Genomic DNA, 25,541 nt, shown 5'->3' with positions numbered 1-25,541 from the left:
CGCATTGCGTGGTTTGGTACATGCATCTATCCTTTAGCCTGCCACTCGGCTGCATAAACGAGCAACTTCACCACGCGACCGACGTTGCAGCGCTCTCTTCATTGCCTTAATACCCACCAGCAGCAGCAGCAGACCATGGCGCCCAACACCAACACCAGCGGAGACGTGTGCGTGGAGGAAGTGCGTAGCAGTCTCTCTCTCGACAGCTACGACGTCGGCGCGATGATCAGCCCTCGCCCCACCAGCAGCAAGCACAACCCGGAGGACGTTGTCATTTTCTTTGACTGGGGTAAGAGCTTCTCTCCACTCTTGCTCTTCATGCTATGGTTCAGCATTCTCACCCTCCTTCTATCATCGCTATCGTCCGACAGACGACACACTGATGGCTTCGTCCGCCATCGCCAAGCTCGGTCTGTGCCCCAAGTACATTAACGAGGAGCCCGAGATCCCCGACGACGTACAAGCCGAACTTAAGGAGCTCGAAGAGTCCGTCGTACAACTCCTGGAGACTGCGCTGTCCTACGGTCGTGTGGTTGTCGTGACGGCCGCAGAGAGTGGTTGGGTCGAGCTCTCAGCGTCGCTCTTCATGCCTCGTCTCGTGCCATTCTTCAACACTCGCATCAAAGTCATCTCTGCTCGCTCCACATACGAATATCTGTACCCGGACTGCCCGCGTCGGTGGAAGATGGAGGCATTCAACAATGAAGTATTCCCGGTGTGGGAGTCTTACGGCGAGGAGGACTCGGCAGGCATCCCCCGACATGTCATTTCGCTCGGTGACGGCCCGACAGAACGCGAGGCGCTAATCAACGTCAAGATGCAGGCAATGGACGCATGCCATGGCAAGTCAATGAAGTTTATCGCGTACCCGAAGATCAGCGAGCTGCAGTTGGAAGTGGAACTTATCCTTGCCAACATGGAGCATTTGTGTACCCACGAGGGCGACCTTGACCTGCAAATCACGTGGGAAATGCTCAACGGTGGCGCATAATCTGCTGAAGTGCGTGCAGTTCAAGTGAGCGTTGTGGCTCAATGTGGCGCGGCGCTCATGCGATATCGAGGGTTGACGGACGAGTTTGTGACGCTGCTGTTGCTTGTTCAATGTTGATAGATGTAAAGTATGACCGCGGGCCCAATTACGTTTTTGGGAGGGCCCGACATTGAACAAGTGGCCGAGGAGGAGACGCTCGGGAACTACCAAGCGCAGCAGCACCCGAGTCACGATGCCGGAAATGCTGCTACAAGATGACTGCCGCGAACTGCTAGCCAACTGGAGAAGAACAGCGCTGCTGCCACTTACTTACCATTACTATCACTACTACGTACGTACATATCCCCAAGAAACCCAAGAAATAACTTATAGATAAAAAAAACATGTACTTTGTTGTCAAGTTTGGTGTTTCTCATTGCAATACTCTGCATGTTAGTCGGCGTAGAAACTAAAAACCACGCATGTTGCCCAAATGTGTTGCTACATGGACAATTTGTCAGTGTTTTCTGCTTCAATGATACGCAACGATGACTCAGACTTACGCTGTTAAACACCGCTGAGGCGTGGTTATCATGGTCGTTGTCCCACAGGCAACGAGACGTGATACGGACGTCCTGTAGCCGCTGCTGACCGATGAAAGTCTGTACGACGATCTTGTATCGTGGGAAGTTGCACTCGGCGTGGATGCGAGCCTTGACAGCGTCGGCGATGGCGGTACTCCAGCCTTTGCAGTCACTCTCATCAAACTCCTTGCCCTCCAGCTCCTTGGTCATGCACTCGGAAATGATGTTGCACACCTTTTTGCGACGGAAGCTATAGCGACTTCAATATCAATATTACCAATCCAGAGAATGCGCACTACAAACGCGTACCGTTCGTCCTCTGTCGGTGCCATGATGTAAGTGGGCATCACCACTTTGATCACCTGGTTGGCTCGCCCAGACGCCATCTCCATGTCCGCCATAATGGCCTGGCACCTGGCAGCTACTGCAGCACTACGAGTCTAAAGATCTGCGACTCCTCAAGGTGACCTAATGAGAGACCGACTATTGGGATCGATTTCAACCTAAAGCCTGCTAGCGCCAAGTTGGCGGCCAACAGCGTGCCATGAGCAGTAAGTAACTTTGAAGCAGCTATTGTACTTGTCAGCAACCTTTTCATTAATTTTTGCGTGCTCCTGCCGAACGCGTCGCTCGCTCTCGCTTCCCTACAAGTAAAAGTCCCAGCTGCGTATCCTGTTTCCAGGTCTAAAACCTGCTTTATCACCTGTTCTTCCTCTCGCATCCTTCTTCCAAGCAGAGTATTCCCTTTTTTTCCAACAGACACAAGACGAGGTTGAAGACGGAACAAGACGTAGCAAAGAAACTCAAGCGAACGCGCCTAACAACATGGCGGCGGACTTGACTGGTAATTAATTGCTGCTTCAACAAGGGCTCAACATCCTGGACGAGAGGCTGCGACCGTCGATGCCGTCTAGTTGCTGCTAGTAACAGCGGCCACCATAGCCGCGTGGGTGTCCACGCCGATCTGGGCGTTGAGCTTCTCCTCGGAGCCCTCGGGGGCCGACGCCAGCTGCGCCTGGTACTTGGTAAGGCCGGCCTGGGCCGCCTCCGGGTCGATGTCCTCCACCTTGACGAGCTCCACACAAGCAATGTCCGTGACCGAGTTAGCGTGAGTCAGAGCGAAACCGCCGGCCGTGAAGAAGCTATGCACGTCCTTCTCGCGCTCCACGTGAACCTTAATGACGCCGGGCTTCAGCTGCGACAGGACGGGCGTGTGGCCCGCAGTCACACCGTACTCTCCGATGACGCCGGGGATCTGCACGAGGTCCACTTCGGCGCCCTTGTAGAAGGCCTGGTAGGGAGTGGTGAGGTTCAGCGTCACCTTGGTGGCCGTGGCAGCGGCCTGGTCGGCCGCGGCGGCCGACAGGCGTGACGACGTGTGCAGCGCGCGGGCAGCGAAGCGGCTCGTAGCAGACAGCATGGTAATACACTTGGGGGGCTTTAGCACTTCTGGAGCAGCGTGCGGCGAGGGGCGAGCGTGGATTCAAGTCGTTTGATTGGCTGTGGAGGGCGTAATTACAACTAGCTCGTATTTTTTTTTTTTTACAAAAACGAAATATTCTGCTAGAATTCAGTACATTAGTGATGTCACTAAATCAATATACACGGGTAGGTATAAAGAATCAGATCAGGTCTGATTCTGATTCGGCAAGGAAAATAAAAAACTAATAAATATTGAATTTAGAATTAAATTTATGATAAGTCTTCGATATCCGATCTATCAAGAATCAGCCCGATTCTGATTGGCCGGGATGGCATTCAGAAGAAAAAAAAACCATTAAAATTTTAATGGTTTTTTTTCGTCTTGTTATAAAATGACAAAACTGAAGATAAAGCAGACAAACCAAAAGATCAAACAGAACCAACGTGTTCATTGCAAGTACGCTCTCCTCGTGCTTCTAGGCGTGACTATTACTGCAACGGACGACGCTACTGGTACTGGTGCTAGATATTACAACTAAATACAAGATGGGCTTTGGGTTTCCGACGTGGGTTGGTGAAACGGACTGCGATGTCCGCTTGGTCTCCTCCGGTGGAGAGAAGTTCCGCCTGCTCACTCGTGTGCAGCAGCAACTGCCAGTTACACTGCGGACGGTGTGAAACTCAACACGTATAGAAGAATGACGAGGAGGTTAGGGCGACTGCAGCGCTGCAGCAGACGCGCCACTCTCCGTCCTCCATCCACGAGACTTGCAGCAATTTTTTTATTTCTTCTTGTGGTGCGAGCCGTTGCCTGAGTGGTCCTGCTGCGCCTCACGCAGCGCCTCAGCCTTCTGGATCATGGCATCACGGTCGAATACCGCCTTTGGGTGCTTGCTGGTGTAGTGCTGTTCGTACGACTTGATATCGGGTGACGCACTCTGTTGCAGCAAGATACAAAACATTAGTCAATAAGCTGATTGCAATGCAGTGCTGCTATCGCCCCCGACGTACCATGCAGATGTCGCACGTAAAGTTGAGCTTCGCGACACCACGAGTGGCGGCGCCGGCTTTGCCTCCGCCCTTGTTGACCTGCTTCTGGCGCCGTTCGAGGTCCGCCGCCGTGTGCTTTTTGAACTTGGCCTTGCCACCCATGCTGCTACTAACGTGATTGCTGGACGCGCTTGGACTCTTCTTGAGCAATGAGCCGCTTGTTATGCTGTCTCGCCTTCTTGGTGGTAAAGAATGGAGGAAACGGACCGGACAAGGACCGGTCCGGACCGCAGCAAGCATACTTTGAGCAAGATAAACTGAATTGAGGTGCGGAACACCAATTAGGTGCCATCGTTTGAGCCTGGATCTTGAAACGCCGCAATGATACTTGTCAAAGTCCAAGTTGTCGTCAACTAACTACTTAGCACATGTGGAGGTGCAGGTTACTATCTCCAGTAAAGCAACGCATTGCGTGGTTTGGTACATGCATCTATCCTTCAAGTATTAGTCCATGTAGGACGATTGAAATCGTTTGGATGCATGACAGCTTGTGCTAGCTGTGCACAGACAACTTTGATCAGTGGTGCTAATGGTACGGTTCTCAGGGCGACGTCCACTGGACGATAGTTCATAAAGATTTACGTGATTTATCTACCAGGGAATCACTGGTACGGGTCATCCTCCAACGTGTGAATGATCATCTGCCAACTTTCGCAACCACATCATACATGATGTACTTTTGGAAGAAGCCAAGCAGTGGTGCATAGATGCTTTGCTGCGCTTGACGTCAGTAGAGACCTTGATGCTGTCATGCACTTCAACCTCTGTCCTGGCCAAGACCACCAATGACTCCCTTCCAGGGAGCTTTGTGAATCAATATGATCGACGCAACGTCCTCCATAATCGGCGAGATTGGTCGAGTATTTTCATTGGCTTAAAGTGAAACAAACGCTGGATTTTCAGCCAATACAAATGCTCAAACGAATCACTGCCAACGCAAGGTAAGGTTGAACCTCGAAGTTGGGCCTGTCAAACCGCTCATTACCGAACGTGCAGCGTTGCGCAACTAGCTAAACGCAGCATAACCTTCATCACCACCGTCCGCCATGGTCAAGATCGTTCCCGGCAGCGACGGCACGCCGCTGAACGTGCTCGAGTACGAAGAATATGCTAAGGAATACCTCCCCAAGAACGCATACGACTACTACGCGTCTGGCGCTGACGATATGGTGACGCTCAAGGAGAACCGCGAGGCTTTTAAGCGTCTAGTGCTGCACCCGCGTGTACTCCGTGACGTATCCAACATGGACATCAGCACGACGCTGCTGGGCCACCGCATCAGCTCTCCAGTCTGCGTGGCGCCCTCGGCCATGCACCGTATGGCACACCCGGACGGCGAGATCGCCAGCACGTCAGCCACAGCCAAGGCAGATACGTGCTACATCCTCAGTACCATCTCCACCACCAGCCTCGAGGACGTCGCCAAGGCCAACAGCCAGGCGAACCCCAACGCTCTGCGCTGGTACCAGCTGTATGTATTCAAGGACCGCGAGATCACGCGCGGCCTCGTAAAGCGCGCCGAGAAGGCTGGCTACAAGGCCATCGTACTCACCGTAGACACACCCATGCTTGGTCACCGTGAGCCGGATGTGCGCAACCGCTTCAGTCTGCCCAATCACCTCACAATGGCCAACTTCGCTGAAGTGGGAGGTGATCACGAGCACGGCGTCAGCAGCCTCAAGGACTCTGGACTCGCCCACTACGTCAGCGAACTCTTCGACCTCACGCTCAACTGGAACGACGTCAAGTGGCTCAAGAGCATCACTAGTCTACCAGTCGTCGTTAAGGGCGTGCTCAGCCCCGAGGACGCCAAGATCGCCGTCGATTTGGGCTGCGAAGGTGTCCTCGTGTCCAACCACGGCGCCCGGCAACTCGACGGTGTGGCCGCGACCATTGATGCACTACCGGCCATCGTCAAGGCCGTGGACGGCCGCGCCGAAGTGTACCTGGATGGCGGTGTTCGTCGCGGAACAGATGTGTTCAAGGCTCTGGCACTTGGTGCCCGTGCAGTCTTCCTTGGCCGCCCAGTTCTTTTTGGCTTGGCGCACAGTGTACGTTGACGTTATCTCTTTTTGAAGTGGTCATTGTGTTCAAAACTCTAACTGTGTATTGTAAGCAGGGCGAGGCTGGAGTCTCCAATGTGCTTCGTATCCTCAACGATGAATTGAAACATGCGATGTTGTTCTCCGGTACTGCTAAGCTCGCTGACATTGGGTAGGTGACTCTTGTGTGCTGTTGGTTGAGTGCCGAAGTCTCACAATTTATTCATTGTGCACGTACAGCCCTGCTTACGTTCGTCGTGGAGTGCCTCCTCTTCCGTCGTCGCTGTAAGAAGTGTACATGCCGACACTACTTCCGTTTGTTGATATCAAATTAATCCTGAACGAACGTAATAACAACACGCTCAAGTTTGTCACTACGTGTAATGGTTCCTGTTTCAGCCTTTCGCTTATTAAGAGTGCGAGATCTTGATGAAGACAGCAACAGGCAAAGCTTTTATAGCAATGACGGAAGAGGAGGCAGTCCGCGACGCACGTGCGCAGGACTGCAAACCAACAATACGAACATGTAAGTTAATCCAACAAGTAATTCCAGGATCAACACCACCGCGTACCCAATATCAGCGAGCGATGCAGTGCCGGAGAAGAGCATGGCATGCTTCAATTCAGCATTGAGGATACGCAGGACGCTCGAGACTCCAGCTTCGCCCTACAAGGAATCCGTCATATAAAAATTGACACGTCAGTTCGATACAAACAGCGGTGGCGATAAGGATTTTGTTCACGTACGCTGTGGGCAAGGCCGAACAGGACTGGGCGACCCACGAAGACGGCACGAGCTCCTAGCGCTAGAGCCTTGAAGACGTCTGTGCCGCGTCGAACGCCTCCATCCATGTACACTTCTGCGCGGTCACCCACCGCTTGGACAATAGCAGGAAGTGCGTCGATCGTAGCTGTAACTCCATCGAGTTGTCGAGCCCCGTGGTTTGATACCAAGACACCTTCACAGCCGCTTTCAACCGCCATCACTGCATCTTCAGGCGTGAGAATTCCCTTCGCTACAATTGGAAGATTTGTGATGCTCTTGAGCCACTCGACGTCCTTCCAGCTTAAAGTCTGGTCGTACAGATCGCTCACGTAGTCTGCATAGTCAGTTGTTGCGTTCTGGGGGCCAAAATTGGCCATAGTGAGGCGCTTGGGGATGCTAAAGTGGTTGCGGACGTCCGCCTCACGATTCCCGAGCACTGGGGCGTCCACAGTCAGTACGATGGCCTTGTAGCCTGCCTTCTCCGCCCGCCGCACCAGGCCGACCGTGATTTCTGTCCATCATCGAGTTAGTTCTCTATAACTTCAGTGCACACGAAGCCAATACTTACTGCGGTCCTTGAAGACGTAGAGCTGGAACCACCTCAGCGCGTTGGTGTTGGCTGCACTGCTCGCCGTCGCCACATCTTCCAGCGTCGTAGTGGACATGGTGCTGAGCACGAAGCACGTGTCCGCTTTGGCTGCTGCCGAAGTGCTAGCGATCTCTCCGTCCGGATGCGCCATCCTATGCGTGGACGAAGGTGCCACACACACTGGAGATCTAATGCGATGGCCCAGTAAAGTCGTACTGATATCCATTTTGGACACATCGCGGAGCACTCGAGGGTGCAGCACCAGACGCTTGAAGGCCTCGCGGTTCTCCTTTAACGTCTCCATCGAGTCCGAGCCAGACGCGAAGTAGTCCATCGTGGACTTGGGCAGATACTCTCGGGCATACTCCTCGAACTCGAGCACGTTGAGCGGCGTGGCGTCACTGCCAGGGACGATCTTCATTGCGTCGGGGTTGTGCTGCCGACTCGGCTGATTCGTTAATGAGGAGAGACGGCTCAACTTCAAGCAACGGTGGTGGTGGTGGATTGTTCCGTGAAGTGACAGTCTCCCGCCCCCGCTTGGACTCCAAGTTGGAGGTCGCCTCATACAGAGGATTCTCAATGAAGGCAGAAGAATGAGTGCTTGATGAACGGCAAGTTGTCATGGGGATCATCGCCAAACGCATTTTTTTTTGTTTTAGAGCACGGCTGTCATAAACACAATTGTTTGCGGCGGTATTCCAAATATGATACATCTGCAACTGCGAGATCTGCTTCTGTCTGAAGAAGCTTTTACATGTGTAGCTTGCTCGGTTCGATGTCCTAGTCGTGTATGGTGAGATGCTCGCGGTTTGCATCGGCTTTGACCAGATCCTGCGCTCCAGCCATGTTTCTTGCCGTGCCACCGCATTTCCAGTGTCTTTTGATGTTTTTTATCGGCACTATACTTGCCATCAACAACAAGCTTACCAGGAGAACGCAAACAGCAGCAACAGTACGGGCGGTTAAATAGTGAACACGTTGTGAGCACGGTGTTGTCCGTGCTGCGTCTCCTAGCCGATGCACACCCAACTAAAGCTGAAGACAACCAAGCTACGACGCGATAGGTATTTGCAGATACGACCAAGTGTTGAGACCAAGTGTTGAGACCAAGGATCGACATTAAAATTGATTTTATTCGAGGAAGACAAACATTTATTAAATGCTTGGCTTCTTCCGTTCTGTGAATGTAGAAGGCGGAACTGCGATTTCTGTACGAGCTACGCAGTGGCATCTTGGGTTGTCGCCCACGATCGTGTGGATTAACTGGAGCTGCGTCTTGTTGTCGTTGAACTCGGCGATGTAATCCGTGTGGAGAGGTGCCAGCAGAAACGGCGCTGGTAGAGCAAGGCGAAGAAGAAGTTCTTCTTTGCAACATTGCGGACCTACGCCGTCACCCCTTTAATATCACTAGAGCAATTCCAAAGCAAACGGTGAATTGTATTCATGTTTAACAAAGCAAGGTACAGTCCCTCCGTGAGGTTTAGACCTACTGCGTTGATGGTGTCTGCGATTCCGTCGTATCTGCTTGCGTGGGAGGCGTATCTTCTTCCTGCTTCCCCTCCGACTCTGTCGTGGTCGTCGTGGTCACCGTCGTGGTTTTGGTCGTCTGATCTTCACTCGTCTTGGCAACCTTCTGCACAGACGAAGCACTCTCCACTGCACCACTCAGTGGTCTCTTGGTCAGAGCACTCGCACCAGCAACTACAGAGGTAGGAGTGCTAGTAGTGGCGTCTCCGCCAGCCGCAAAGCGCGCGAGGCGCTGGCTACGACGCAAGGCCTCAGGGGGTGCGCTATCACCTGCAAGCGACAGATGCGGCGGATGCGAAGCAGCTGGGGACGGCGGCGATGGCACAGGCAGCGAGATGCCTGGCTTACCAAACACGAGGCCGCTCGGGCCTCCCGATCCGAACGCACCGAAGCCTGTTCCAGAGCCGAACTTGAACTGTCCGGTAGTGTCTGACGACGTCTTGGATTCGGTCTCAGCAGGCTTGGCTTCGACCGCATTAGCAGGAGGAGCAGGCGCCTTCGTGGGGGTGAAACGAGCAACACCACCGACCTGTTTCTTCATAGACCGCAACGCGAATTGACGCAGTTTCTCCTCGGCCGTCATGCTAGCAGAATCGTCCGTAGAGCTCTCTGTTGACTCCTTTGGAGGCGTAGCAGCCGGAGCTGCAGGCGCAGGGGTCGTAGATGTAGATACAGCAGCCGAAGTCGCTTGAACTGGAGCGGGCAGAGCAGGTTTCGGGGTGAATTCCACCGCAGAGGGAGCAGTAGCTGCAGTCGTAGTGGCCGTCATTGTAGTTGTAGTCACCGTTGTCGCCGTTGTTGATGAAATGGGTTCAGTCGAGACAGCAGGAACCGCTGGAACGGCAACAATTGCAGGCTTCGCTTCCGACGCGGTGGCGCTCCCCTGTAGCGTCGACTCATTGTTGACAACTGGCTTTGGTGACGAAAACAGCGGTACTGGAGCTGTGGCTGGCTTTGTCGGGGGTGTAGCTGACGTCGAAGGAGGCGCCTGCGGAGGCGACGCAGGTGGGGAAGACACAGGAGTCTTCTCCACTACAGACTGAGACGGTTGAGTGGCACTAGCTGCGTGGTCCTTTAGCTCGCTGTTTTCCTTCTTCAAGCTCTTCAAACCAGACATCAGACGCGCGTTAAAGTCCTTCAACTGCGTGCTCTTCTTCGTCTCCAGCTCCAACTGAGCCTTCAATGTCTGGCGCTCCTTCTCCCACGACGCATTCGCACCACTCGCCGCTGCGGCGTTGTCCTGCTTCGCTGCTTCACAGGCCGCCAACTTCGTCTCCAGCGCAGACTTTTCAGCCGTCACAGTACTGATCTGAGCCTGAACTGCACTTAGCTTGGCCTCCAGCGTGGTGATACTGGCGCTGCGGTCTTCGGCTTCCTTGTTCTTCTCTGCAAGTTGCTTGGTCAGAGCCTCCGCCTTGTTCTTCCAGTTCTTCGCAAAGCCCTTGATACGTTCGTACTGCTTGCTCCAGTTCTCAACCTTCTTCTTTTCCTCTTCCAGCTCCTTGCCACCACTTGAACGCAGCGTCTCCAGCTCAGCCTTCAGCGCACTCTGCTCAGCCTTCAACTCTGTGAGCTCCTTCGTCAGTGCCTCCTTCTCAGCGACGACCTTGTCATGTTCAGCCGGGTCAACCTGTTGATACTTCTCCACCAATTGATCCACACGTTGCTTCCAGCGTTTGTTGGCATCATTCAGCGTCTCGACCTCCTGCTTCAACGACGCAACTTGCGTCTTGAGAGTTGCCTCAGCGTTCTGTAAAGGCACAATCTTGGCCTCAAGACTGCGCACCTTCGCCTCCTCTTCCTTGAGCTTCGCCAAGCTCTTCTGGTTCTCGTCACGCAGCGTCGCGTTGCTCTCACGCAATAGACTCAACTGTTCCAACTGTGCAACGCGCTTCTCGTCATCAGCTGAAATCGTAGTCGTCTGCTTACCAGTTGCAGTTGCTGCATCAGAGAGCGCCTTCATCTCACCACGAAGACGTTCGATTGTGGACTCCAAGCTGAAGATCTGGGCGCGACCACGCTGCACTTCTTGCTGGGACAACTCGAGCTTCGACTCAGCAATCTCACTCTCCCGTCGTAAGTAGGCGACCACACTCCTGAGGTCGTCGATTTCCTTCTCATGTGCGTTAGAAGCAGCACCCTCGCCAGCCTCCTGGCTCGAAGACTGGGTGCCTGCCACCTTCAGCATCTCTTGTTCATGAGCACGACGCACCTGGGCAGCTGCGCGCTCTAGCTGGGAGTGTAGCAACTTGTTCTGCTCCGTGACAGCCTTCTTGGTCTCTACTGCTTCGTCAAGGCGCTTCTGCAACGTCTCCAGTTGAAGCTGCGCCTCCTTCTCAACCGACTGCACCTTGGCATTCAACGCTTCAATCTCGGCCTTCCGTTCACGTACAGTCTTGCGGGTTTCCTCCATTTCCCGACGAGATGACGATGACTTGGCCACCTCCGCTGCGTGGAGCTGCAACTCGCGTTCATAGTTCTCCTGGGTGGTCTCCAGCTCTCGCTTCATCTTGCCCATCTCTTCACGCACACTGTTCATTTGCTGAACGGCACTATCAGCTTGAACTTGCAGCATCTTCTGCTTCTCCGTAGTTTCGAGAAGGGCCTTCTTGTGCGCTTGCTCTGCTCGGTCGATCTCTTCCCGCAAACTGCTGTTCTCGGCGATATGCTCCTTCAGCTCCGCTCTGGCCTTCGCCAGCTCGTCACGCAAGCGGTCGCGAGCCTTCTCGAGTGTCTGCACCTTCTCAGCCTCGCTCTGCTTCCACTTCTCACTGGCGCTGGATAACTCGGCCAGACTCTTCTCACTCGCCTCAGCCAGAGCCTTGTACTTCGTCACACTTTCGGTCAAAGTCTTCCTCGATACAAGCGACGCCTGCACTTCAAGTTGAGCGTCACGCAGCTGAACTTCCAGCGCTGCTACACGCTCAGCAGCTGCAGCACTCGCTCCCTTGCGGAGCTGCTCGCGTAGATGCGTCGTCTCCTTCTCCAGCAGCACCGACTTGCTCTCCAGCGCCGTCTTCTGCTCTTCAAGTCGCGCAAGCTGCTCCTTCAATTGACCGTGCACCTCCTTCAGCTTGGCCAGTTCTGCCAATGCTGCCTGCTTTCCCCTCTCCGCAGCCAAAACCTGTGCACCTGAAGTGACCTCCTTGGCGTCAAACTTCTCGTATGCGTCCTGCAGCTTCGTCTCCAGCGTCGCCACCTTCTTTGTCAACGTTTCCACCTCACGACGGTCACGTTCCTCGCGGCCAGTTTCCATGCGACGCGTTGACTCCATAAGCTTGAGCAAGTTCGTGTTGTCCAGACGCAACGTCGTCATCTCCTGCTGAAGCTTCTCCTCGTTCTTGCGCAAGAACTCAGCCTCACGAACAGCCGAGTCTTTCTCCACGCTGAGGCTCTGCAGACGCGAGTTCGCAGTCTCCAGCTTGGCTTCGGTATTCGCCAACATCTGTTGATGCTGCAAGATCAGTGAACTTAACTGGTCTGCCTTGGATCGTAAACGTATTAGCTCCTTCTCGGCGTTGGCGCAACGTTCCTCTGAGGCTTCATAGCGCTCCTTATTGCATGTGGCTTCCACCTGAGCCTGCATCTGTGCTAGTCTGGACTCGGAGCTCTTGGCGCGCTCTTGGTCCAGAGCTTCCTGCAGCATCTTGAGGTTGACCTGCTTCTCCTTCTTGTAGTCCTCAAACTCCATCTGAACCTCACGAAGCTTCCTGCTCTCGATGATATCAAGAGATCCGCGACGGTTGTGAGGTCTCTCCACCGGTGTAGCACTCTCTTGACCTCCAATTGGAGCGTTGCCATCCAGGAACTTCGTGTCCGACTGAGCCAACAACACGCGGTACATGTCGCGCTGCTTCACGATAGCTGTGATCATCTCGCGTTCCTGTTCACGTTCAGTACGCAGTTCTTGGATCTCCTTACAAGCCATGGACAAGCGCTTCTTGATCACATTGGAAGCTCCGATTTGGTCCAGTTCTTCGTCTGAGTCGCCAGTGATAATCAGATGCGCCGACGAGGACGTAGACTCAGCTTCACTCACAGCATCACTCAACTTGTCGCCGGTCTTAGTCTTGTTCATCTCCGTGAGCTCGCGAATCACAGCCAGCAACTGCTGGTTGCGCACCTGCAGCTCCTCCACGTCCTTGAAGACCACCAGGTTCTCCGATCCAACGTCACCTGCTCCAAAGTTGCCCACCTGCTGGTGCTGATCTTGAGAGCGGAAAAGAAGGTGCTGCACCTGTCGTGATAGATCATCCACGGTCTGAGCCAGCGACTCGCACTTCTTCTCAAACGCAGTCTTCTCATTCCAGGCCTGTTGTTCGTGGCTTTTGCTCTTTGCCAACTCCTGCATACAGTGCTCCAATCGCTCGCTCAGTTGAGTGTGACTGGCCACAGTACGTTCGTGATCCAGACGTAGACCCATGAGAACTGGCGCCTTCTCCTGCACTTCCTTCACAATGCGGTCCATGTACAGCTGCAGCTTGTCCTTCTCACTGCGCTCTGCCTGCAGCGTTTCCTCCAGCTCCACGATGTGGTCGTACATCTGCTTGGGGGTCAGACCATGGGCTGCCAAGTGAGCTTCACCTGCTGCGGAGGACAACTCGGCCACAGCACTGGCTGTCTGGAGAGAAAAGATTTTCTTCTTCTCCAGCTCTTGAATCTTCTGCTCAGCAGTCTGCAGATCGTCCTGCAAGGCCTGGATGCGTGCCTCCGAAGTCTCAGCCTGCTCACGGAACAAATGCTCCACTTGTTCCTTCGTGCGCTCCGTCTCACGAGCCAGGGCCTGTTCCGAGTCCGTAAGAGACTTACGTAGTGAGTCACACAGCGTCTGCAGTTCCATCACGCGCGCAGAGGCGTCAGCGGCCGATTCCTGGTACAAAGTGGCAAGACGGCGCTGCGCACTCAGCTCGTTCTGAAGCGCCTCCTCGTCGTGCACCTTGGAAGCCTGCAGCTCCTTCAGTGCTTCCTTGCTCTTGATCAAAGCACTTTCCATCTTCTTATTGGCTAGTCGCGCGCTCTCAAGCTGGCGCTTGGCCGACGTGAGCTCCTCCGTGCTGCGGATCTTGAGCTCCTCCAGGTCGTGCGTGTGCTTGGCTAGATCCAGACGCAGCTCTTGTACCGTCTTGGTCTTCTCGCTGAGCTGCGTCTCGAGCCATTGCGAGTGTTGCTGGGCTGCCTCTGTCTCCTTCTTGGCTCTGGCTAGAGCGTGGGTTAGAGGAGCTACTTGAGCCTCCTGCTTGGCTGCACGCTCGAGTGCCTGCATCTCCTGACGCTGGGCGTCTACGAGCAGACGGTTGTGCTCTCTAACTGTAGTCTGCAGCTCCTCCACCTCCGTGAGGCGGCGTTCGGCTAGCGACGTGGCTGTCTGCAGCTTAAAGCTGAGTGCATCTTTCTCTGTCGTTAGCTGTAGCACCTGCTGCTTCAGTTGACGCGTCTCCTCCTCACGCTCGACTACGAGCTTGGTTGCACGCTCGGCCTCCTCCACTACGGTTGAGGAGCAGGTCGTGTTAGTCAGCAAATAATAGGATTTAGGATACGGGAGACTTACGTGCTGCCTTCTTGTCCGCTGCAAGAGCCTGACGCTCGCTTTCCGCCAGCGAGAAGTTGCTCTTGAGACTCAGATATTTGCTCTCCAGCTCATGTAGAAGTTGCTCTGTAAAAGGCGTTAAAACGTTAGTAAAAGCTCGCGTTTAGGGCGAATCGAATCCTGCCGCGACGACACCATGAACGTCGGCGAACGAAGCGTGGATCGACACGCAAGATAAAGAGGAACAAGGAGAGCACGGGGAGATACACGTATACGTACCCTGGTTGATGCTGGAGGCGGTCAACGCAGCCGCGTCGCCCCCAGTCGCCATCGAAGCCAATGGAGTTTTGAGGTTTTGGCCCACAAACCCGTCAATTTGCAAGTTACTGGCAGAAATTCCTTGATTTCCACCAATAAACAACAAGCCTGTCGCAATAGCCGATCCGATCCAAAGTTTTTAAGCACAACAGCAAAGTAGCCATGGAGGGGACGACGCTCAAGACGTGGCGGCTGGGCAAGAAGCTCGGATCGGGGGCGTGCAGTGACGTCTATGCAGGTAAACCCTTTTTTTTTACTTCATATCTTGACCCAATTCTCATGCCGTAACCCTCTCTGTGTGCTGCAATATGCTGCAGTGGAGTCTGTGAATCCGCTTGGCAGCGACGCTGGCCGTGATTTTGTCATGAAGCTCTCACCGCTCCCGCAACTCCCGGCCGCCAAGCTCAAAAACAAGAAAAGGAAGAAGACACCGGCGGAGCGCAACGCCGACGCGCTGTATGCCGAGCACCTGCTGTACAAGAACCACCTGAGAGACCAGCCTGGAATCCCTTACGTGCCCATGGGGGGATATGGAGAAGACAAGGTTCGTGAAATCCTGGTTGTAGTATGCTCTTAATGGTGACTACTTACTGATAATTTCGGCTGCAGGGATATCGCTACCTGGTGATCGAGCGGCTTGGGCGAACGCTGGAGACGGTGCTGATGGAGCAAGGGCCTGTCCCGTCGGCCACAGCAGCTCGACTAGGCCTAGAAATTGTACGAATACCCTCGCGAAACGCGACACTTTATGGCTGTGTATCTGATATTTTGTGTTGCATTTAATCAGTTGGAGACGCTGCAGCAGATGCATGTAAAGAACATCCTGTACGTGGACGTGAAGCCTGAAAACTTCATGCTCGACACGCACAGGGAGAACAAAGTGTACTGCGTCGACTTTGGCATCTCCGATCGTTATGTCACCGCTACAGGCAAGCACAAGGACTATAAAGAAGGAACAGTTGTGGGAACACCGACCTTCCTGAGCTTGAGCTGCCACAACGGCGCAAGTACGTTCGCTCTTTTAACTCTTAGGGGGTAAAGTGTGAAGTTCTAACTACGGAATGCCTTCAGCTTCTAGCCGCCGAGATGACATCGAGTCATTGCTGTATGTACTCATCTACTTGATGCGAGGCGATCTTCCGTGGCAACAAGCGTCCAGTGATGCCGAAGGAGCCAAGATCAAGAAGACGACCTCAGTGGAACATCTGTGCGCTTCGCTGCCTAGTGAATGGAGCACAATGCTGAAGCAGATTCGGGAGTGCGGCTTCGAGGATCGACCAGACTACGACTTCTACGTGCAGCAGTTCTCAAGGCTAGGTGGTAAAAAGGGCTTGACAACGCCGTTCGAGTGGGGCGCACGCAAGACGAGCAAAGCGGTTCGTCTACAGTTACTGAAGGCATGTATGTACTGACTAACGCCTCTCGTGAATCTTAATGTCATGAAGGCTGCTAAGGTTGCTGCTGCATCGCAAGAGTCCACCACCGACAGCCCCGTGCGCAAGCGTGTGAAAAGCGTGGATGAAGATCTCACAGCGCCTCCACCTACCGCAGCCAAGGCAAAGAAGGCCACTGCTCCTGAGAAAAAGAAAACTACTCCTCGTCATAGCAAGCAACCAAAGAAAGCGTCAGCACCTGCTTCAAAGGTCAGGAAGACGAACAAGAAGGACCAAAAGCACGACGACGATGATGTTGAAGTCGAAGGTGTGGGTGTGGGTGGCGTGCGGCCCCAAGACCGAGAAGTGTTCAAGGCCATTGCTGGCCACGCTGCCGCTACCGCCGCCGTGAAGCGGTACAATTTACGCTCAGCTCGTTGAGAGTATTGAGAGTACAGGATACAGCAACGCACAGGGGAGGTCAAGCAGCATTAGCACACCAGTACTTTGGTCTATTCACTAAATAAAAAAAATACAATATCTTTCGCCCAAAAGACAGTACTTTTTGCTATCTGCTCCAAAATGAACGACGATGCTGGACGGATGACGTACGAGCTGCTGCGCACCCACGGAGATCTAGACAATGCAAAGACGCATAAGGAGATGCTTAGGGCACTAAGTTCTGTGTGCGCAGACCGCCAGAGTGCCGATGTTTTGCAGCGCCTCCACGCGACGGATTTCGGTATGTGGACAGCATTCGGTTGAGGGTAATCTCTACAGTTGTGACTTAGTTATCTATTGAACAGCGTTGCTGCGAGTTCGTGAACATCAAGAAGAGACAAGTCAGGTGTCTAAGAGGAGGAGTCGGGTGCGGGACAAATGGAAGCAACGGAAGCTGCAGGAGGGAGCAACACTCGACGACGTGCAGAGGCGCTATCCAAAGCTCTTCGAAGGGGTGAGATACCGCAGCTTCTAGCAGTTTTCAAAGTGTGTTGCAATGGCAGACTGATGGATGTATGCTTGGTGTATTGTGGCAGGTGGAGGAAGAGCGGATGGAGCACAAGAAATCAAATGGTGCGGTGAATACCGTTAATGGAATAGTGACGGTCCTGACTCAAGCAGTAGGTCACGTACAGGCACCTCCAGCTCCTGCTCCTGCTGCGGTGCTTCAACCCGTGGCAGCTACTCCAGTGGTGCCTGCAAGAGCGGAAATGAGGAGGAACGACTTCAACTTCACTGATGATGTGTGGAGTGGACCTCCCCAGGCTGCTGGGGTTGCAATGCCTAGCGAGCCTGCACCACAGCCCAAACCTGCGCTAAGTGATCTACTGAGTAAGCGGTCGAGACTGCCACATGAAGATCCCGAGCTATTTGGTTCGAATACTCGTCCTAATCCGGTCCAACAAGGAAATTCGTTCCAGACTGCTACTGAGCGACTGCAGGTGAGATAGCACGTCTCCTTGGGGATACATACCCTGAGACTTACTGTGTGTATGATAAAAGCATGACCGCATGACAGGGAGAGCTAGAAACCTTGACGACGATCACTCTCGGGGTAGAAATGACCGGCGTGGGAATCCTCGAGGCCCTCCACGTGGCGTTTATCACCCTGTGAACCAAGATCTTCTTCTCGGTGGAGGAGATAATGACAACGGCTACATATCTGGGTCATCTGCGGTCAGCAAAAAGTTTGTGTCTCCAATGAACGATGGAGGATCCAACAAAGGGTGCGTGGGATTAACTTGTTTGCGCTAACTGGAGGCTGACAATCATGTACTAAGCAGCAGCAAAAAGCAGACTACCCCGCCCGATGAGGACGTAAATATTGATCCACGCCTCAAAAGTTGTGACCCCGAGCTGATCGAGAAGATCGAGATGGAGATTGTAGACAATGGAGACCCCATTACATTCGACGATATCGGTAGGATGAGTTGCCCTCTACTCTAGCAGTCTTGACGACTGACTGATAACATCTCCTGCATATTGTAGCTGGGCTGCAATTCGCAAAGAAGTGCGTGAACGAGCTGGTGATTTGGCCCATGGCACGACCAGATATTTTCACGGGTCTTCGTTCTCTCCCTAAAGGTGCGTTGCTACGGGATACCTGTAATGATTGCCTATAAGTTTTTTATCATGGTTTCCTTGTGCCCAGGCTTGCTCTTGTTTGGACCACCAGGAACGGGTAAAACATTGATCGGCAAAGCCATTGCAAGTCAATCCGGAGCGACTTTCTTCAGTATTTCTGCTAGCTCACTAACGAGTAAATGGGTGCGGCTCAGCTTAATCGTTTTGCTCGTTTGGACCGGCACTGACGGCTCGATTTCTTGTGTTAACACGTAGATTGGCCAAGGAGAGAAGCTCGTTCGGACGTTGTTTGCTGTTGCAGCGGTGAAGCAGGTACAATCTCTGTTGCGTTGCTTTTCTGTGCTCAATACTCTACTAACCTCTTCTATTGTTTTGCTAGCCCTCCGTAATATTTATTGATGAAATTGACTCGCTATTGACGCAACGAAGGTAAGATATCTTGTCGACCTCGTTCCAAAACCCTCGACATAATTCCTTACTCCTCGTTTTCTGCAGCTCGGAAGAAAATGAAGCGAGTCGGCGGATGAAGACGGAGTGTCTGGTGCAGCTTGATGGTGCTGGCACGAAAGCCAAGGACATCATCCTTGTCGTTGGTACGTTGTCGAGCCAAAGTTAATATCGGCCTCTGCTCATCTGACGTACAAGCTTGGTCTTTCGATTTATAGGTGCGACGAATCGACCTCAAGAACTTGACGAGGCAGCACGTCGACGATTCGTCAAGCGTCTGTACATTCCTTTGCCGTCATTTGAAGCCAGACTGGACTTGGTTAGTCGGCTGCTCAAGGATAACAAGAATGACCTGACCGATGAGAACAAGGCCTTTATTGCCGAGTCAACTAAAGGTTTGTTATGCTGTAGTATAACTATTAAGCTCATACTGATTTTTTTTTTTTTTTGCTATAGGATACTCAGGTGCAGATGTGCGAGCTCTTTGTACGGAGGCTGCAATGGGTCCAATCCGGAATTGCACTGATATCCGCACGATGGATGCCGATTCCGTTCGTCCGATCAACTTGGACGACTTCAAAGAAGCGCTGCGTGGAGTGCGTACATGTAGTTAGTATGGAACGCCTTTGACACATGCTAACTTCACTTTTGCAGGTTCGTTCCAGTGTCGCGGTGAAAGATCTTGCATTTTACAAAGAGTGGAATGAGGAATTCGGAAGTTTTGCCTTCGAGAATCACGATTCGTCTTAATGAAATGCAAGTGAGCTCGCACTTCTGTGTCTTTTGCTTACATGGTAGTTTCTTCCTGTGTTTGGAGTGTTTCTGCTAGAAGGCGGGAGTCTGCTCATTCGTGCCTTAAAAAGCGGACACAGGCGTATTGTCTTGTACTTCGAAGTAGTAAATAAAGAGTGAGTCCATGGAGGTGACGCTGCTCGAGCCTCTCAGGTGCTCGGGGGCAAATATTCCGTCTCGTCGAATGGCATGTTGAGTCGTCTCCGTTTCTGCGCGGGCTCTAATGAAGACCCAGAGTTGCGAGTCGTTGCGCGTACAATAGCAAGAGCCATGGACGGGCAGCTCTCAATCTCTTCGCGGAAGTTCTCGTCGTCGATGATCTCGCTTGTGTGATCCATGAAGAAGGCCAGGCAGTACTCCTTTAAGTACGCAGCATTGAACTTCTCCGCTGCGCAGAGGAATCGCCCGACATTACCGACGGATAGAACTTCCTGTGCTGCGACTTCGCAGAGATGTTTCAGTGGCAGTAGCAAATACTGCTCCGATAGTGTCAGCAGGTCGATCAGTTGCTGCAAAATGACAACAAGTTGAGTTAAATAAAATAAAAATGTTAAAAAAAACACACACACACACACACACAAAAAGTTCTGAAGAAACAAAAACGTACGTTGGAGTTGAGCTTGGCCAGATCAAGCACGCGGTTCGTGTAGATAAACTCGAGCATCTTTGACACCATCTCGGGCGAATGGTCCGCAATACGGACTACACCGTCCCAGCTCTCCTTCATGGCTCCAGGTCGGAACATGGCTTCAAAGATCTCGCATCTTGTCGTGAGGATCAGCCGATGAGCCCGCAGAACCTCTCTGTCCACTCCGACCTCCAGTGTTATGTCACTGCCAATGCCACTCTGCCATCAACAAAGACAAATAAATCTGTCAGCACTTTTCGATTCTTAATCCAGTACATGTCCTCACCAGGAAGAGCTCCCTCATTGTGGCAAAGTAGGTCTCATCACTGTGACTCGGCAGTGTCAGTGTCGTAGGCGCCACTCGACGTCGCACCAGGATAATATCGTTCTAAAACAACAGCTAAACCAGTCAGAGATCCACTAAAACTGCATATAATTCCTTCTCCTACCCCACCTTTTGTAGATGCACCGACTCGGGCGAGTCCTCGGGGTCCAGTCGGTTCTACGGGACACATAAAACACATTAATTTACTATCTAAAGCACCGCGACAATGGTATTAACTCCTACCGTGAAGAAAAAATCGAGCGACTCGCGAGGCAGTCCGTGGTGCTTACTGTAGTGGCGGAAGAGCGACGAGAAGCGCTGTGTCTTCTGCATCAGACACGAGTACATGTTGTTGGCGGCCACTCGAACAATCGAGCGTTCTTTGCCAGTCAGCACGAGGTCCTCCGCGGCCTAGAACAAGTCGAAATATTGAGGTTAAGACACGATATTTTCTACCTGTTGATTGTCTTCCTCTCACCTTCACGGTGAACTCCACGTTCTCAGGACGCACACTGCGGTTCATTAGGATGTTCGAAACCTGTATTTGCAAGTTAACAACGCTCAGAGGGTCGAGGCTTCGTGTGCTGCGTTGGCTACTGCGACGTCCTCCTAGTGTCGCTTGTTCACCTGGCTGTTTGCATCAGATGATAATAAAAATGATATAGTGTATCTATATCGGTTTGAAGCGGTTATGTGGAACTACGCAACTAAATTTCAAGAGTGATGGTCCTACTTCATCATAAATCACTGAGCACTTGAACACCGCGCGTACTTGCATCCCACCGACGCGTCTCGAACGAGTAGTCGTTGCCCTCCAGTACATTATCCACCGCCTTTGCCACATCCCAAATAATCCGACAGCGACCGCGAACCACGTGATCCAATTCCACGATCACGTCGAAGATCGGATTACCCGCTCGCTGAGTCTGCAGTTTTCCCTGATTCGATGCCTTCGCCTCTTTATCGCCTACAATCACCTGTTGAGACCCACCAACTAGCCCTTTCAAGTCAGGATTCTTGATCAGCGCTCGGAAATCGCCATGAGCACTCGCGATCAATCGAGGACCACGCTGACGCACCGTCGACGCAGCCAACACCTCCGCCTTCCGACCGATCTCGTCCACGATCAGCGTCTCCACCGTGTGGTTCTGCACGCACTCCACCATCACTCCAGCCTGCGCTTCCAGTGACGGCACCATCATTCGCCGAGCCCACCCCACACACTCGTGCGGCACTAGACCATCACCGCCGATCTCGTTCGACGTGTCAATAATGCAAACGTTCTCCATCGTTTCGGACACGCAGCGAGCCACGTCTCGGATGAGCGTCGTCTTGCCACTACCCGGATGGCCCAACACCAGCACCGACTTGTCGGCGTTTTTATCGCTCAGTAGCAGATCTGTCAACACACACGCAGCGTTGCGCAGCGCTCGACCAACTCGCATGGTGAGTCCGTACACCTCGTCGGTCTTACTGCGCATGACTGATATGCGGTGCAGTTGTCTGTCGATGCCGGCTCGGTTGTCATTTCCGATACGCATCTCACCTCCCAGATTCATGATAATCTCGTCGATAGTTTCTTTCGTGACTGGAGCGCCATTTTCACTCAGCACGGCACGTTGCTTCTTGCCCGTGTAGACATAGGGAATACGCCCGACATCGAGACAGATGTCCACGAGTTTGTTGTGATAGTCGTCGATGGTGCGGATGGCGTCTTCATATTCTAACGGAAGAAGATCCAGCAGAGATTCTAGCTCACAATGCAGCTGGAGCCGTGGGATGTCCGCAGGAAAAGGCGCAGCTTCGGACGTTCTCTCGTTGTAGGACTCAAAGCACTCGAGACTGCGTGGCTGATTATCTGCACCGGGGTCGAACCAAATCGCCTGATGCCCCTGGTTTTCAGTAGCGTTATGCCACCGAACTTTGGTCATCACACCGTACGGCGCAGAGGTGGATACTTTAGCAAACTCGACGTAGCACTGAGCGTAGAGCTGTGCGTTGTTGGATACCATCCGCAGCAACGACTCTGGCAGTGGTCTGTGAACCCACTCTGTCGAGTCTGCAGGTCTCAGCTTGGCCTTGAACGACTGCGTTGTCTGTGCCAGACTCGTGTTGGCATTGATAGACTTGCAGAACTCAACAATCTGGAGCATACCCGCACGCAGTTCCGCCGTATTCACGATGTTCTCGTACATAACCTGCAGATCGACGCAGCTTCTTAAATTTTCAAAACGTCCGGCGCAGTACAGGCAGTATGCAGCTCGATGTACGTCGTGCATTACTTTGACTGTAGATGGGTCGGCGAATAACACTTTCAAAGCAGAAAACACTTGAGCTTGGTCCAATGAGTCAAGCTGCAGCACGACAGCAGTGTCTAGTGGGTTCGGCCCCACGATACTGATAACAGCAAGCTGGTAATCAGAATATTGTCCAGAAACAACAGGTTTCTTCGCTGTAAACTGGAAATGGACACCGACAACGGAGGTTGTACCGTCGATTAGCTTCTTGTTGTTTGTCTGAAGCAGACGCTGAAGCTCTGAGTTTGACGTGATGTACTTGATGGTACGAACGGCACTGGGCGATTTGCCTTGCACTGATGCAGTGGGTGTCTTGACACTGGTAGAACCTGGAGATTGTACAGAGGATTTTGTTTTCTTGTCAGCATGAGGATCGGGTACTGAAACGTTTGGAGAAGGTGATGATGAGCTTGCGTCGATGAGCGTGGAGACCCACTTGGAGCTCGTCGCAGCATAGACGCTGGGGAAGTTCGTTGCAGCCCTCGGAAGTCCACAAGCTCCACTATAACATCGAGTATAAAGCTGCATCGAGTGGACCAAAGTTGCCTGCATGAGCGGAGCCAGAGGCGACTTGGTCCACGCCTGAGGTTTGAGCTTGGCATTGAACTCCGCCACTTGTTGCCCCAGAGCAATCGTTGATTTACCAGCTAGTTTCGACACAATATCCCCTAAACTCAACTGGGTCGATTCCGACTTCTCCAGTCGCTGGTACAGAAGCTGGAGATCCATGCAGTTGACCAATTTGACACCAGTCATACCGTAGCCATGTAGCCATCTCGCAACCCGCTGGACATTGAGCAGGATCTTGATAGTAGCCGAGTCCTCCAGTAACGTCTTCAGTCCAGAGATCACCTGCTTCCTTGCCAATGAATCCACTTGCAACACCACTGCACAGGCGGTTGGCAAATCATGTCCAATCGCGATAGCCACAACTTGGTCGTCACTGGCATTTGCAGACTCTTCATTCGCGAACTGGAAGTGCAGCCCAACGATTCTACTGGTGCTAGCGACTGGCTTGTTTCCGTGCTCGGCCAGTAGCGCGTCCAGCTTTTTGGTGGAGGCAAAGTACAACCGCGGAGACTTGATCGCTTCCATGATGATTGAGAAAATATTTGAGACACCAAAATATCAAAGTTGGCGCTCAAATTATACTTTCAATTGTCCGTAATTTACCGGACAGAGGTACCCGTGTACCAGTCATTGTCAGGACGGGATGTCTGGACCCTTTGAATTCTGGTATAAGGCCCACATCAGCCCGGTACGGTATGGCAAGATAAGATCCATGCCGTCGATGACGTGTTTCATAGCGCTGCTATTACTGTTCATTTGCCGTTCTCGTGTTGCTATGCACTACTGAAGTCACATTTTGTCAGTGCACCATGCTTGAAGAGGTGCTCACTTCGCATTCGGCGCGTTAACTCTAAGCCACACTTGTTTGTTTTGAATTCTTCCAAGGTACTAGTATGAGTCTATTGTATTATGCAAGCATGCGTTGTTTGGCTTGCTTTCACAGAAGCCAATCTCTAAGGTAGTAGATAGAATGCGACTATCAAACATTAGAACACCGAACTACAACCTATCTACACTAACGACTAACCGCCGAAGAACCTGGAAAGCTATGACTGTGACGGCGATATATTCAGCAATGGCCGCAGACGTAGATATCTACCGCATTTGATGTAGTTGATCTCTGTAGCGGCGATTCCAGCACATTTTGGATTACTTTGATGCTCTGCTGCGTTACGAAGCGCTGCACGGACAGGTTTAAATCATTGTTACCGTATAATCGTAGTCCTAGGGGCCGTTTACTCCTAGGGGTCACTCGCAAAACGACCAATCAAAAGGAGGAATTTCAGCTTCATTACTCACACCCGCGGTTCAGTTTATTTTTAGTTTCAGCATCGATAAAACAACGCCATTCCAGCAACTCCCCGTGGAGGCATGGGTCGTCCTCGCATCAATGGTCAAGGCAAGAAGCGGAAGTTGTACCAGCGTGTGGCCGTGGCATACTCACACAAGCAAGATGTTCTTAATTTCAACGAAAGCCACACCCTTGACGATACGATTGAACACTTCTATGGAAAGTTAGACGGAAAAGCACTTCGAGCTCGAAAAAAAACAAATCAACAAATGGATAAAACAGAGTTCCACGTCGAAGCGTTTGCAGCTTCGATAAATGTTGTCCTGCTCAAAGTACCACCACGGTACACATATGTGTGCCAACCGGCGGATATATCGTGGAACAAGCCTCTAAAAGGAGGGCTGCGTGCTTTGTGGGTGAATCGGCTAAGAAGTCAACTGGTAGAGTACCGTAGCGGAGAAGAAAACCGCCAACGCAAGCGGGACAAACTACAGGAAGATATTGGTCGTGCACGCAGAGAACTAGTTCAAAAGGAAGCAGATATTGAAGTCGATCGGCTTCAAAAATCGCACATAGAAGAACCCTTTAAACTGAAGCCCCCAACACGAGTTGACATTGCTGAGTGGACGTCAGCATGCTGGAAAGGACTGACCAAGGCGACAATCGTTAGTGGGTTTGCGAAGGCTGGTATATTGGGTGATACTCGACACGCCGACGATAGCAGTGGCTCCGATTTGGAGCAGATCCAGAGTGACATTGTCGAGGCCTTAGAGAAGTGCGACCTTGCCGATGGTCACGTTGACTCGGACGATGATATCGAATCGGATGCTGATAGCGATAGTGATAAATCGTAGCTGTAGCCTTGCTAATCCCGCGATTTGCATGTAAGTGATGCAAATCATGTGGACGATCATTTGCTATTGAAGTGACCCCTAGGA

General features: G+C 52.4%; 11 protein-coding genes across 19 annotated transcripts; 5 read left to right on the top strand and 6 right to left on the bottom strand.

The window, feature by feature from the left end:
• Nucleotides 1–30: 30 nt before the first annotated feature.
• On the top strand, nucleotides 31–1,391 carry PPTG_18706 (hypothetical protein). Its single transcript, XM_008916881.1, has 2 exons — nucleotides 31–289; nucleotides 372–1,391. Exons 1-2 carry the CDS (start codon nucleotides 136–138, stop codon nucleotides 989–991), a joined length of 774 nt encoding a protein of 257 aa, XP_008915129.1. The 5' UTR covers nucleotides 31–135; the 3' UTR covers nucleotides 992–1,391.
• Nucleotides 1,392–1,423: 32 nt separating this feature from the next.
• PPTG_18705 (hypothetical protein) lies at nucleotides 1,424–1,955 on the bottom strand (the record flags this gene model as incomplete). The annotated part of the gene is made up of 3 exons (XM_008916880.1): nucleotides 1,424–1,471; nucleotides 1,534–1,804; nucleotides 1,864–1,955. The coding sequence occupies 3 exons, from the start codon at nucleotides 1,953–1,955 to the stop codon at nucleotides 1,424–1,426; spliced, it is 411 nt and encodes a 136-aa protein (XP_008915128.1).
• Nucleotides 1,956–2,125: 170 nt separating this feature from the next.
• Nucleotides 2,126–3,064, bottom strand: PPTG_18704 (hypothetical protein). The gene has a single exon (XM_008916879.1). It carries the CDS (start codon nucleotides 2,972–2,974, stop codon nucleotides 2,465–2,467), a length of 510 nt encoding a protein of 169 aa, XP_008915127.1. The 5' UTR covers nucleotides 2,975–3,064; the 3' UTR covers nucleotides 2,126–2,464.
• A 277-nt stretch (nucleotides 3,065–3,341) lies between these two features.
• On the bottom strand, nucleotides 3,342–4,206 carry PPTG_18703 (hypothetical protein). Its single transcript, XM_008916878.1, has 2 exons — nucleotides 3,988–4,206; nucleotides 3,342–3,914 (listed from the first exon to the last, which is right to left on the bottom strand). The coding sequence occupies exons 1-2, from the start codon at nucleotides 4,126–4,128 to the stop codon at nucleotides 3,759–3,761; spliced, it is 297 nt and encodes a 98-aa protein (XP_008915126.1). The 5' UTR covers nucleotides 4,129–4,206; the 3' UTR covers nucleotides 3,342–3,758.
• A 748-nt stretch (nucleotides 4,207–4,954) lies between these two features.
• Nucleotides 4,955–6,447, top strand: PPTG_18702 (hypothetical protein). Its single transcript, XM_008916877.1, has 3 exons — nucleotides 4,955–6,077; nucleotides 6,146–6,240; nucleotides 6,309–6,447. Exons 1-3 carry the CDS (start codon nucleotides 5,073–5,075, stop codon nucleotides 6,355–6,357), a joined length of 1,149 nt encoding a protein of 382 aa, XP_008915125.1. The 5' UTR covers nucleotides 4,955–5,072; the 3' UTR covers nucleotides 6,358–6,447.
• Nucleotides 6,113–8,110, bottom strand: PPTG_18701 (hypothetical protein). The gene is made up of 4 exons (XM_008916876.1): nucleotides 7,403–8,110; nucleotides 6,816–7,345; nucleotides 6,641–6,735; nucleotides 6,113–6,571 (listed from the first exon to the last, which is right to left on the bottom strand). Exons 1-4 carry the CDS (start codon nucleotides 7,986–7,988, stop codon nucleotides 6,523–6,525), a joined length of 1,260 nt encoding a protein of 419 aa, XP_008915124.1. The 5' UTR covers nucleotides 7,989–8,110; the 3' UTR covers nucleotides 6,113–6,522.
• A 729-nt stretch (nucleotides 8,111–8,839) lies between these two features.
• PPTG_18700 (hypothetical protein) lies at nucleotides 8,840–14,851 on the bottom strand. The gene is made up of 3 exons (XM_008916875.1): nucleotides 14,757–14,851; nucleotides 14,499–14,603; nucleotides 8,840–14,434 (listed from the first exon to the last, which is right to left on the bottom strand). Exons 1-3 carry the CDS (start codon nucleotides 14,806–14,808, stop codon nucleotides 8,910–8,912), a joined length of 5,682 nt encoding a protein of 1,893 aa, XP_008915123.1. The 5' UTR covers nucleotides 14,809–14,851; the 3' UTR covers nucleotides 8,840–8,909.
• Nucleotides 14,852–14,894: 43 nt separating this feature from the next.
• On the top strand, nucleotides 14,895–16,726 carry PPTG_18699 (CK1/CK1 protein kinase). 4 transcript variants are annotated; one of them, XM_008916874.1, is made up of 6 exons: nucleotides 14,895–15,033; nucleotides 15,113–15,339; nucleotides 15,405–15,512; nucleotides 15,583–15,802; nucleotides 15,867–16,171; nucleotides 16,241–16,726. In XM_008916874.1, the coding sequence occupies exons 1-6, from the start codon at nucleotides 14,958–14,960 to the stop codon at nucleotides 16,607–16,609; spliced, it is 1,305 nt and encodes a 434-aa protein (XP_008915122.1). In that variant the 5' UTR covers nucleotides 14,895–14,957; the 3' UTR covers nucleotides 16,610–16,726. The 4 variants fall into 4 exon arrangements, with proteins under 4 accessions (XP_008915122.1, XP_008915120.1, XP_008915121.1 ...); XM_008916872.1 differs by having other exon boundaries at nucleotides 15,867–16,726; XM_008916873.1 differs by having other exon boundaries at nucleotides 14,895–15,339.
• On the top strand, nucleotides 16,718–19,490 carry PPTG_18698 (hypothetical protein). Of its 6 annotated transcripts, XM_008916865.1 has the most exons (14): nucleotides 16,718–16,910; nucleotides 16,975–17,123; nucleotides 17,206–17,242; nucleotides 17,294–17,610; nucleotides 17,672–17,895; nucleotides 17,956–18,089; nucleotides 18,158–18,253; nucleotides 18,321–18,436; nucleotides 18,509–18,565; nucleotides 18,633–18,682; nucleotides 18,749–18,846; nucleotides 18,919–19,095; nucleotides 19,157–19,296; nucleotides 19,355–19,490. In XM_008916865.1, exons 1-14 carry the CDS (start codon nucleotides 16,751–16,753, stop codon nucleotides 19,448–19,450), a joined length of 1,851 nt encoding a protein of 616 aa, XP_008915113.1. In that variant the 5' UTR covers nucleotides 16,718–16,750; the 3' UTR covers nucleotides 19,451–19,490. The 6 variants fall into 6 exon arrangements, with proteins under 6 accessions (XP_008915113.1, XP_008915118.1, XP_008915117.1 ...); XM_008916870.1 differs by having other exon boundaries at nucleotides 17,206–17,610; XM_008916869.1 differs by having other exon boundaries at nucleotides 17,206–17,610; nucleotides 17,953–18,089; nucleotides 19,355–19,471.
• A 151-nt stretch (nucleotides 19,491–19,641) lies between these two features.
• On the bottom strand, nucleotides 19,642–20,968 carry PPTG_18697 (hypothetical protein; the record flags this gene model as incomplete). The annotated part of the gene is made up of 6 exons (XM_008916864.1): nucleotides 19,642–20,001; nucleotides 20,100–20,339; nucleotides 20,407–20,508; nucleotides 20,575–20,622; nucleotides 20,689–20,856; nucleotides 20,924–20,968. 6 exons carry the CDS (start codon nucleotides 20,966–20,968, stop codon nucleotides 19,642–19,644), a joined length of 963 nt encoding a protein of 320 aa, XP_008915112.1.
• Nucleotides 20,969–22,084: 1,116 nt separating this feature from the next.
• PPTG_24394 (hypothetical protein) lies at nucleotides 22,085–22,941 on the top strand. Its single transcript, XM_008916889.1, has one exon. It carries the CDS (start codon nucleotides 22,206–22,208, stop codon nucleotides 22,665–22,667), a length of 462 nt encoding a protein of 153 aa, XP_008915137.1. The 5' UTR covers nucleotides 22,085–22,205; the 3' UTR covers nucleotides 22,668–22,941.
• Nucleotides 22,942–25,541: the final 2,600 nt, after the last annotated feature.

This window comes from Phytophthora parasitica, assembly GCF_000247585.1.
Source record: "Phytophthora parasitica INRA-310 unplaced genomic scaffold supercont2.90, whole genome shotgun sequence".
Taxonomy (NCBI): domain Eukaryota; phylum Oomycota; class Peronosporomycetes; order Peronosporales; family Peronosporaceae; genus Phytophthora; species Phytophthora nicotianae.
The sequence above is the reverse complement of the archived record's forward strand: the minus strand, read 5'-3'. Positions and strand labels throughout refer to the sequence as shown.